This window comes from Hetaerina americana, unplaced genomic scaffold, assembly GCF_022747635.1.
Source record: "Hetaerina americana unplaced genomic scaffold, ioHetAmer1.1.p SCAF_3, whole genome shotgun sequence".
In the NCBI taxonomy this organism is placed as follows: Eukaryota; Metazoa; Arthropoda; class Insecta; order Odonata; family Calopterygidae; genus Hetaerina; species Hetaerina americana.
Window position 1 is genome coordinate 5156611 of NW_027286874.1, and position 11861 is coordinate 5168471.

Here is an 11861-nt window from a genome sequence, read left to right on the forward strand (position 1 = left end):
CAACACAAAAGATTGTATAGAGGACTAAACTCACATGTAAAAGGGTAGCACTTGCTATTGGTTTCAGTTAGCAACTCATTCTGTATCACTGTAGCATCATGTGATATAAATAGACATTATATATTAATAGTCATTGAAGTATTAGACACACATCATAATTGATTGTGAGGGAGAGATGTTGAAAGGAGGTTGGAGGAGACATGGAAGAGGAGAGAATGGGGTTGGAAAAAGGGGAAGGGTACTGCTGTGCTATGAATATATTGATTTACTTATGTGATTTAGATAGTATTGCAGTCAGTAGAAATCATCACCATCAGTTGTTCTACCGCATGGCAGGTTCTCTCATGGTTGACCTCCATGTCTTCCTATCCTGAGTCATTCCCTTAGTTTCTTCATACTTTCACCCAATGTTAACCATGTCCATCATCACTTTATCTTTTCCTCCATTCCTATCATTCCCTCCAACACAGACTTCAACAGGCACTCCTTCTTCATGCCATGCCCTGACCAATTAGCCTTTCTTCCCTTGATTATCTTTACTGATTGTCTCTCTTTTCCATTCCTTCATAGTACCTCCTCATTTGTACTCTATCCTCCCAACTAATTCCTTCATTCTTCTCCAGATCCACATTTTATTCTTTTTACTTCATATTTCCGGCAAACGCCATGTCTCAGCTCCATGCAACGTCACACTCCAGATGTAACTTGCCAATCTCTTTTTCAGTTCTGTTTTCAAAGGTTCATAAGGTAGTTTCTTCTGATTAAATCCCTCCTTTGCCACAGCTGTTCTTGACTTGATTTCCTTGGAACAGGACATGTCTTCAGTGATGACACATCCAGAATACCTAAAGCTCTCTCCTTGTGTCAGTTTCTCACCCTCCAATGTGATGCTAATCCTTAAACCTTTGCTTCCTACTACCATACTCCTAGTCTTTTCCTTGCTTATTAACATTCAACACTATTTACATTTATAGTTAAGGCCCTCTAGCATGACTTTTCATTTACAATCAGCCACTACAGCCATTTCAACAGCAAACCTGATGCATATTAGTAGAAAGGGTAAGACAATTTACACTGCATGATAAATTAAAGATTTCAGGTTAGACAAATCTTGTCATGTATGGTTCTTGCATAAATTACTTTAAAATGTTCAAGTATCAATTATTTTGACTTCATTCATTTTTAACAGTTATTTTTGTGGGTGGCAAGTCTACATATCGCATAAGAAAGCCTGAAGGAAACATTGTCTTACAGACTTTCTCAGTGATGAAAGTAAGTAACCTGAATGGGTGGCACTTGTTAAAGTTAAGTATTGTTTTCAAATATTAAAATTAATCAAGACACTAAAAACTTTTGCAGCATGCTATTGGTCAAAAAATAGCCAACAAAGGAGTCAAGAAGGACCACTGGTTAGATCATGCATCTGATAGGTATGATAAAACAATAATTGATGATATAAAAGGTGCCCTGAAAGTTGCCTGGTTGCTTCTTCCACTTCCCATGTTCTGGGCTCTCTTTGATCAGCAGGTGAGTTTCGTCTGTCTCACTGTTGAGAACAGTTTTGCCTACCTAAAGCCATGCCTTAAGTTCGCATTTACTGATCTTTATAGGAGTGCCATGTTTACATCCTATTAACTAGTACTAAGAATTGAAATAAGGATTCATGTAATCAGCTTGATAATTTTCCCCAGCGTTGTATCCTGAAATGTATTTCACCACCCAGTGGTGTGCCTGCAATAGATATTTCATGGTGTTCTAAGTGTGGTCACTACCACCACCCCAGAATTGATCTATTTCTCAATCTTTCTCTTGTTAAATTCGAAGAAATGAAGGAAATGCCACAGCAGTAACAGCATTAAAATACAAAATTTCAAAGTGTAAAAATCATAATGTCCAGCCGAGTGCTTTAGTCAGTTAAGCTACCGAGGCTTCCTCTTGCACTCTGACAATAGATTCCTTTCCTTCCTTCAGTTTCTCAGTGACTCTAAACTTTCACGTCTTAATGCCTATCCTTCTTTTCTTTTTATCCTTTCCCTATTCCATAAAATTTCCCATTCAAACATTAAATTTAATTATTTATACCTGGATCCTTATCATTATTGTAATCACATTTTTAATGACTTCGTCACTAAAACCAATACCAGAACTTTGCAAATGATTGTTGCTAAGCAATGAAAAATAACCAACATGATCACCTACATCAGGAGGACTTATAGTATTTTGATTATTATGTATAAACATATTTCAACTTTACCAAAGGCAGAGTCACATTTAAAAATAAAACCAATATTATGTAAATGTGTTAGATGCCATAGGATTCCTTCAACATAGCCATAATATGCTAATAACCATGAACACTATAAATTAAAAATTGTACTCTTGGTCTGCGGACCCTTTACTTAGCTAAAGGGAGGGCAGTTACCTATGGCCAAACGAAAGAACTGTATACTTAATGATATTTACCATTCCCCCAAAAATACCAAAAGAATGAATGCTTGAAATATTAATTAATAATTTGTACAGCCACCACTTACCTTTTCAATATTTGGTCTGCATCTGATTTTCTCCACTCAATTGTCTACAGGGCTCAAGATGGACATTCCAATCCTCGCGAATGAATGGGAGGATCGGCTCTTTTATTCTGAAACCCGACCAAATGCAGGTTGTGAATCCACTGCTGATCCTTGCCTTTATCCCTATCTTTGAATCCATCCTCTATCCCCTCTGTGCCAAGTGTAACCTCCTCAAGAAATCAATTCCAAGAATATTCGTTGGGGGATGCCTGGCTGCCTTGGCGTTTGTGCTCTCTGCAATTGTGGAGTATCAGCTGGAGGTATGATTGAATAGATTATAATACTATTCGTCAAAATGGGATGAGCAGCATTTTAGCTTTTTCCTCACTTAAGAAACTATGGAAAAAATGTACAGCTTCATGATAAAATCAAATGCCACTCCCATAAAAAAACTCATATGGCAAATAAACCAAATATTATGATTAAATTATCAAAATTATTGCTTGGGATTAATTTGTGCCAGTTGATCCATTGGCTGAATATTGGCAGAGATCTGATCAAAAAGCAGATAGGAAATTCAACCATCATGGAAATAACATCATTCATACAAAATTAGTCAGTTATATCATTTCATTTTAACGTTTCAGCCTTTTGTAATTGGAACATGATATATGACAAATAACTCTTCTTTTCCTCTATTTAAATATACATTTATTAAGTTGTATTTATTGTTATATTTCAATTAAATAAGTGCAGATTGAGGAGAATTGTTATAATTAGTCAGTCATCATATTATTTTACATTGGAGAGATATATTTGCTATAAATTGCAGATAATTTAATCTACCTCCTTTGGTAGAGATTTACCATAGTACCCATCTGTCCCATTATAATTAGCATTACATTCCTGATGCACAATTAAGTACAGGCATACATGCATCCACTCTTCATCATTAATAGAGATTTCTAATACTCTATTTCAAATTCTATATTTTTCTTATTATATGGATACATTTCAGGCTACCAACCCCATAATACCATCACCTGAACAAGGACAGTTGAGAATTTTCAATGGTATTAAGTGTCCAGTGGTAATAAATTCAAATATAAATGAATATGAAGGGCCAATCAACATTGCTGCATTAGAATCTTGGACTGTAAAGGAAATTAATTTGAGTGAATATCCAGAAGCCAGGCTAAAGATTACTGCAGGCAGCTCATGCTCTGATGCTCAAGTGAAAGAATTACAAAAGGATTTGAAGATTCCAGGTGGAGAGGTATGGAATCATCTCTTTATCTCTTTTAAATTGGCATTGAAAAGTAGTACATACATGTGTGGTCTGAAAAGTTTACGACCTAACCAAGATGCAAGACATTTTTTCTGAAATTTCTGAGGTCGGAAACTTTTCCGACCACCCTCATATTTTTATTTGGTCTTTCATTTCCTTATTAAAATTCTTATTATTTCACTCGCAACAAATATAAAAATATTTCAGCCTTAAAATACCCCATAAAATATTTTGCATTACCAACATCACCCATACCCACATTTTTTAATAACCCTTGAAAAAAATGGTATTCATTACAAAAGATGATAGTGTGGACACAATTTCAATTTGATTCTTTAAATTCACAATGTTGATTCTTATAATATTTGGGTGTTCTCCTGTAATGTATGATTCACCTCTGCAGCATGCAAAGTGCAGTCTACCAACTTGAAGTGGGTTAGATGTTTCACATGCAAAATTGCTCTTCATATTAAGTAATTGACTGTGGGTTGAATGAAGCTTTAAACACTGTCTCTAATAGGTCATTGATAAATTTCTCAAAAAATTTAAACTTGAATAAAGGCAACACTATAGATGCTATTAGTGGGCAATGGCTCATTCATTTCTCTTGGTACAATACTTTCTAGGCACTATCATATCTCATCAGTAGCAGTAATGGCAGTCTTAGTCTGGAGGGACCATTTGCTCCAGATAATGTGGAGAGGGCTCACACTGGTTTCCCAAAACTAAGGTTCATTTGAAATATAACATTCCAATTGAATTCACAACCATTCTCTAATTAAAAGATAGGGTAGATATGAGAGTCAAAGAGGATGTACCAGTTAATGAAATGACTTCATCATTTACAGAATAATCAGCCATTTAAGTGAAAATAGTGGACAATTCACTTTAAAATCACATCTGGGCAACACGGACACCCTGAATACCTTGGGAAGAGTTAATGCTACAGCGTACACAACAATAAGCCCCGGAATAAGGTAATGATGCAATTGTTGCAGTATCCATTTCCAACCTATCCACCATCAATTATTAATTCCTATTGTTGCATTTCCCCATTGTATCTGGGCTGTGCTGCATGCATACTGGCTCCCAATGCTGAGACTTCGGGTTTGAATTTCATTAGTTACAGATTCTTCTGTGGTATGGTTGTAATGCAATCGCTGCCTCAGGTCCCTTATCTAATGTTGTGTCTGGTTACAAATGTTCTGCTGAGTTTCTCCATGACATTTGGCATTCACTTACATTTTTGAAATCTTTCAATGGCAACCAATTAAATATGATGTAGAGATGACCAATATATTGCTTATCTTCAATAATTAATGTAAATGATGGGAAATATTTCAAGCAAGACACAATGATGTTATATTTCCCAGGTATCTAAATCTTCTTAAAATTACTATTCCAGCTATGAACTAACATTTGGGGATGAAAGTACACCTATAAGAGAATTAAATCTTGAATCTGGAGGTGTTTACACAGTTTTAGTTATTCAAAGAGGCCCAAAAGACTTTGTAAGTATGAAATTGCAGTAGAGAGAATGGCATTTACCAGCATTCATTTTCTTCATACATTTTTGAATGATCCTCTCCAGGAGAGCCAATTAATTGAGGTGACACCATCCAATTCAGTCCACATGATGTGGCAAATGCCACAGTACATTGTAATGACCGCAGGAGAAGTCATGTTTTCAATCACTGGCCTTGAATTCTCCTTCACTCAAGTAAGAAAAAATCCTATTTCAAGATTACTTAACAAACACTCATAAGACTTTACAGTTTATTTTAATGACAATGCTTCATCTCCATAGGCTCCTGCCAGCATGAAGTCTCTTATGCAGGCTGTTTGGCTTCTCACTGTCGCCTTTGGAAACCTCATTGTCGTTATCATAGCAGAGGCCAAGTTTGTCCAAAGTCAGGTAAGAACTTACAATGCAGATTCACTTCCATTTATACAGTTCAGTATTCAAGGATGGACAGTCTTTGATTTGAATTGTATAACTGCACTTGGATTATAGGGCGTTATCTTAATGCAATCAATGCAGAACACCACCTAATTACCCACTTTATTTATAAAACAGAGGTATTTTCTCACCCCTGAATGGAAAGTAAAGCTTTTCAATAAGTCAAACATTCCATAACAGTCATTTGGTTGGAGAGATAGTTATAATGAACACAATTTTTAACTTCATTAATTGCCTACTCACGTTTAATTCAAATCACTGAATTAATTTCCTAAATTAAAGCAGTATTGTTTTTCAAATGACTAACACTTCATGATTACCTAATGGCAGATAAAACACATAGGTATCTGTAATGTCCATTCATTATAAGCTAGCTTAAAGAGAAAACTTAAAACTGTGAATTGATCTCCCCTAAAATTTATCAAAAGTTTTTCTGTGGAAATGCATTTTATTAAAAGTTTATCAATAATAAATATTGAAAAAGATCAATGCTCATATGCCAATCTACCACTGGAACCACAAACCTTTGGGATGGACTGTGATCTCTTGAGTATATACCTAGCAGATTCCATAAATACCAACTCAGTTAATTCATGCACCCATTTAAAACTATTTTTAAATGTACTTGAGATAAGCCAAGAATAAAAATCTTGAAAGGAAGACTTTTTATCACCACCAAAAATAAAAGGATAAGTGAAATGTAGCTTTAAATAATCAAAACAATGTCATGCCTCACTGTAGCTTTAAATGAGCCTAGCTGGCAAGTCCTAATTTAAAAATTGATGCGCAAAAATGTTAAATACTTATCAAAAAACTATTGCTTACTCGACAGCAAAATAATGAAAAATTTAACATGCACCCTTAACTTCTGATGTATTTTCAGACGGGAGAATTTTACCTTTTTGCTGGACTTCTAGTGGGAGTGATGCTCCTATTCCTCTTCATGTCAAGAAACTATCAGTATGTGGAAGTAGGCCAAGCAGAGGAATCTCCCTCAGATGTTGAGATCTCAGAAAGGAGAAGATCGAAAAAAGAAGCAGAGGCAAGCAATGGAAGGGTGAACGATGCTTTCGAAAGTCCAACTTAGACAAAATCCCCCAGTGATCACAAATCAAAGTAAGTTAGGATATGGAGGCACTGAAGTATTAAATGAGAGGGCTCTGAAGCCACAGGCTTGCTCAAGAAGAATGACCAACCTGAGCATCCTCCCTCTTGAAAATCAAAACAAAAAGCTGGTAGCAGAAGAATCATCTGATCACAAAAAATACAAATGAACCCTGGCAAGAATTTCGTAAGTTTGTTCTTTGTGAAATGAACTAGACAAAAAAGAACAAGGCAAGTCTCCAAAAAAAATCGAAAAGTGTACTTATTTATAAACATTTTAAGTTATTTTATGTGGTTTGGGTGATCCATTTCAAAGGACATATTGCTCCACCACAAAAACGACGCAAATCTCATGATAATCATGTACTTATAAGAATTTTGTCACAAATGATACTCATTTGGATCAATATTTTAATTGTGTATTTTTTAGCATGGCAAAGGGATAATCATAGCATTTTTTGCACAATGCAATGACCTACTAAAATCCCATACTTTTATGAAAATATGGAATTTTCCCACATCTTTCACACTTCAAAAGGGGACAAAAGAAAAAGTATAAATCATGGGAGTGTAAATTGAGGGAAAGCATAAATTGCAGGAACTGGAAGCAAAATCATATTCATACCATACTATCATTTAACAAATAAATGTTTTTTAAGAAATCAAATAAACCAACATTCATTGTTCACGTTAAACTATGTATTGCCCATATAAAGTCTCATTAGCCATTTGCTATGAATAAAATGCTCTAACCACCGTCTTACTTCTTGTCAATACTTGTATATTACGTGACACATCAATATTCAAGTGTAAATAGTAGGATAAGATCCCATCAAAAGGACAGAAAACATCTAAGGGCCTGAAAAAATGTTGTAAATTATGGGAAAGCATAAATTCTTGGGATATAAAATTAAGGTTTTACTGTAAATGAATAAAAAAATTGCAGTTATAAAAAACAAAATTATTCATTACATTTTCATCATACCTGTATGCTAGATCAGTTACTTTTAAGAGTATGTATTAAGTAAGAAAACAAGTTCAATTGAATTTGTGGTTTATCTTATATTCATACTTGTGATATCCATGAGGTGCAAGTGCATAACAGCGATTAGCAGCACAGCTGGGATCACTCTTTGATTTGTTTCTCTGAGTGAGACATTGTCTCCAATTTTACAGTATATCAATTGGAAGTGGAGAGTTCATTAAACCAAAGTTCAGCGTAACTGAAGTTGGCCACTTTATAATTATATAATTTGATTGAAGCAGCAGCCCTTTTCATCTGTTTCAGTGTTACACGTTGGTTACCCAAAATGGGTAAAATGGATATGGAGAGGGGGATAGGCAGCAAACTCTTGTCATTTCCCTGGGTGCTACAAACACTAGCTACATCCAAAGAAATAGCGGTAACTTTAATGAAGACATCCGCTAATGAGCATTACAATGCAGCAAAGCATTTCAAAGCTACTTCATTGGGTTAACCTCCACTAACAACTTCATATCACCATCCTCCAAAAATAGACTCCTCCCATTTCCTTTTAAAGTTGTCAATCTATTTTTCAGCTGAGGGAGAAAGGAAAAGAAAAATGCTCAATTCCTCCTCTTCTATCAGAACTCATTATTTTTCACTGTGGTTTCTTGAGTTTTTCTCAAACATTTCCCAAAAGTAAGTCCTGGAATTAGCCTTAAATCTGTGCTGTTTGTACCAATCTGGACAAGGAATGAAAGCAGGAAAACGAGTGCCCCAAGTCTTGGGGGTATAATACTGACAAGGTTTTTAGTGTTATCAAGAACAAACAATGAACTCAAAATACTAAAAGTAGGATGAAACACAGCCTTGCTGTCAGCTAGCGTCGCTCCAAAATGTCTTCCAAGATCATTACTGCACTCTATATGAGATAATTGAATGACTAGGAACAACGAAGACATGAGCTAAATAACAAAAAAACAGGATTGATTTAAGACATGAGCTGAAGTAACAAAAGTAATTTCAGGTTTTTAAGTAAGAAGTTGCAACCTCCTGGAGTAGAAAATCAACTTTAGAGACATCAATGCAATCATTTTGAAGCTAATCTACCAATTAGGTGGGTTTTGGAGAGTCTCTAACAACTGATCATGTTCTAAGTTCTGATGGACCTCTTCCCTTTTGCCCTGCACTCTCTTCTTATTTGATTCTTCATCCTAACTACCTGTCTTTGAGTCGTGCAAAAAGCTAGACGATACCTTTTTGGCCTTAAATCTTGCTACACCACATTATCTCCTCCACTCACTCCTTCTGCTTATTTTTTTTAATTTAACCTAGCTCCTCTCTTCTCCCACATTTTAAATTTCACCATTTGTGTTCCACTCAGTCCAATTATTTTCTTCCCAGCACTTACTTCTCAGAAGCTTCCAATCCATGCACATCCTTTCCCCTCAAAAACCTTGTTTATGAACCAAGCACCCCTTTGCTCCAAATTAAAGTCTTTGATAATGTTTTCTTAAGTCTTTACTTTATGTATCCGTCATCAATTCCCTTCCCAAAAATATTACTTGTTCTACCAATACTTCCTTATTTAGTACATTTTTTTCCAGGGCATTGATAAAGCAAATAATTAAATTTTCAGTCATTAAATATTTTATTATTTAATGTACTAATATTAGAAATGTCTGCAAAAAAGAAAAATCATATGACATTAAATAAAATGTATGCCATATTGATTCCTCGTAGCTTGAATTAATGACATCATAATCTTCTAATACGATCCATCCATAGTCCCTACTGTGTACTTGTTGCAGACATTGACTGAAGCAGTTGAAAATAATATTCTACGCTTTGACATTGTCTTTTTTGGTCCATATACATTAGTCTACCTTCAAATCATTCACAATATTACACCCAAGAAACGCTAATGCATTACTCACTTTCCTTGAAATTTATATTGACAATAAATTCCTCACAGTTGTGGTAGAGATCAACCGACGAGGTAGAATGGAATGCTCTCAGGCTTCAGAACTTAATTTCTTCACATTATTTCCCAAAGTACATGAAGTATGACAAACTGCTTTAACGATATCATTATTCCCTCCAAGTCTGGTGCCCAAGTGGGCGGTCTTTACTAGATGACTGTATGTGTGGTACCTTCAAGTGGGTGGTCTTTATTAGAAGACTGCATTTGTTGACAGATTTTTCCACACACTATTGCAGGTACCTCTTCAGCTCGCAAACCAAAGGGAGCAAGGAGTACTGAATTGGGCTTATCCATTATCTCAACCCTTGCTGCAATGGTTGTATCATGAAATACATTGTTTCTCATACTAGCAGACCCAGAAAATATAGACAATGCCTCTCAATCCAAATGAGGGGAAGATCAGAAGATAAAAGACGACAATGAGTTACAGTCAAAATGCCCTAAAACTCACGGTATATGCATACTTCTTAAGGCGGGTCAATTAATAGCAGGAACGATACGATGAAGTGTAGATATGATCTACAATGTAAAGATTCAGTCTTCAGCATAAATAATAGTTATGGAACAGAAACACACATGGATAGGAAGAAACTTCTCTACCATGAGCCAGAGAGCTGTCATGATGCAACTGCTGATTTCTGAACTTCTTGACCATTGGTATTTTGTGCCAAACAGCATCACATGACTTTGGAGAACTCCTCTACCTTACTATTTTCAGCTTGTTCTTCCAGTACATATTCGTGATTAACAATGCCACGGTTGTTAAAGCAGACAGCATCACCTTCATTTTCTTCTGCACCTGCCATGCTTTTTTTGGGCCTTGGGGACAAGAAAATGCTTTGACTGAGATGACGCTGATGTCTGTTTCCACGTTGTACCTGTACACCAATGACTCATCCCGTTATCACAAGTTAAGAAACTGAAAATCAGTGTTAACAGTCTCCTACAAGACATGTCTTGTACATGCCCTCTGAAACATCAATATGGGAGTTGATTTTGTTCTTGCTTCAGATTTTATGAATAGTTCTGACCTAGGAAGCACCAAGCTTCTGAAAGAAATTGAATTAACTACTCTACTCCATGCATTCTGTCATCTCAAACAGATGGGAAATCTGACAGGAGCTCATGCAATGACTAAAAAACACTGATTGACACAACGTTCATGAAAAAATGCAGCCCTGCACATGAAGGTACTCCTCTCCAATGTGTTAAGTGTTGCCACCCTACCTTCATAGCAGTGTGCAGAAAAATTCAATGTCAGCTTCTTTTTAGACTGGTCTTGAATATGAAAATATCTTTTACTCATTGACAAAACAAGATTATCTTTCGGCTATGTAAGAGCGGCTGAACCATGGATGCCAGAACAGAATATCTTCCAAAGAAAGGGTCTGTCTGGCAAATAAGTTATTTTTGCAATATCTCAAATTACCATGCGTGATACAGATACATTATATTGTATTAACACCATGAATGCAGTCATGCTGTCCAAGCAGGGATCAAAACACCACCAGTGTTTGAACCCAAACCCTCAGCATGGGAAGCCAGTACCTTAGCCCCTGCATTAACTCAAGCCCGTCTTTAGTCTTTCATTTTTGTCTAGTAAGACCTAAATTGAAATTGGCATCCTGTGCGCTGAACTGACACCTGAAATACATAGTTGTATGGCACTGAAAACAAAGTAAAAACCTTAGAGATAAAATAACCTTAACTCTTTATTACATGGGTAACTTGCTTGGATCCTTGGTATACATGGTAAACAATATTGAAAAAATGAATCCACATCTAATCATAACTACCAGGCAACAAAAAATATATGTTTATGAAAAGAAAATACATAGGTATAGCATATATAAGTGCAAATATAACTCTGTTTTAAGTCATACCCTGTTATTCGGTGACTTAACATGCAACCATTGGACTCAAAAAAAAAAAAGAAAAACTAATTCAGTTAACTATAAAATTGAAGCAATTCAGTGTATACAACATAAAAGGTTAATACTTTTCATATTAAGGCATGGAAAAATGACCAAAAATATTATCTCTACATT

General features: G+C 35.5%; 1 protein-coding gene across 1 annotated transcript in view; it reads left to right on the top strand.

The window, feature by feature from the left end:
• LOC139690741 (peptide transporter family 1-like) overlaps positions 1–7808 on the top strand; it is a 35374-nt gene extending 27566 nt beyond the window's left edge. The window contains exons 6-15 of the mRNA XM_071588270.1: positions 1190–1272; positions 1360–1527; positions 2585–2833; positions 3532–3789; positions 4428–4531; positions 4650–4778; positions 5207–5312; positions 5393–5521; positions 5609–5716; positions 6645–7808. Coding sequence (XP_071444371.1) covers positions 1190–1272; positions 1360–1527; positions 2585–2833; positions 3532–3789; positions 4428–4531; positions 4650–4778; positions 5207–5312; positions 5393–5521; positions 5609–5716; positions 6645–6848 — 1538 coding nt within the window. The 3' untranslated portion in view covers positions 6849–7808. The remainder of the gene's footprint in view (positions 1–1189; positions 1273–1359; positions 1528–2584; positions 2834–3531; positions 3790–4427; positions 4532–4649; positions 4779–5206; positions 5313–5392; positions 5522–5608; positions 5717–6644) is intronic.
• The last annotated feature ends 4053 nt before the right edge of the window (positions 7809–11861 follow it).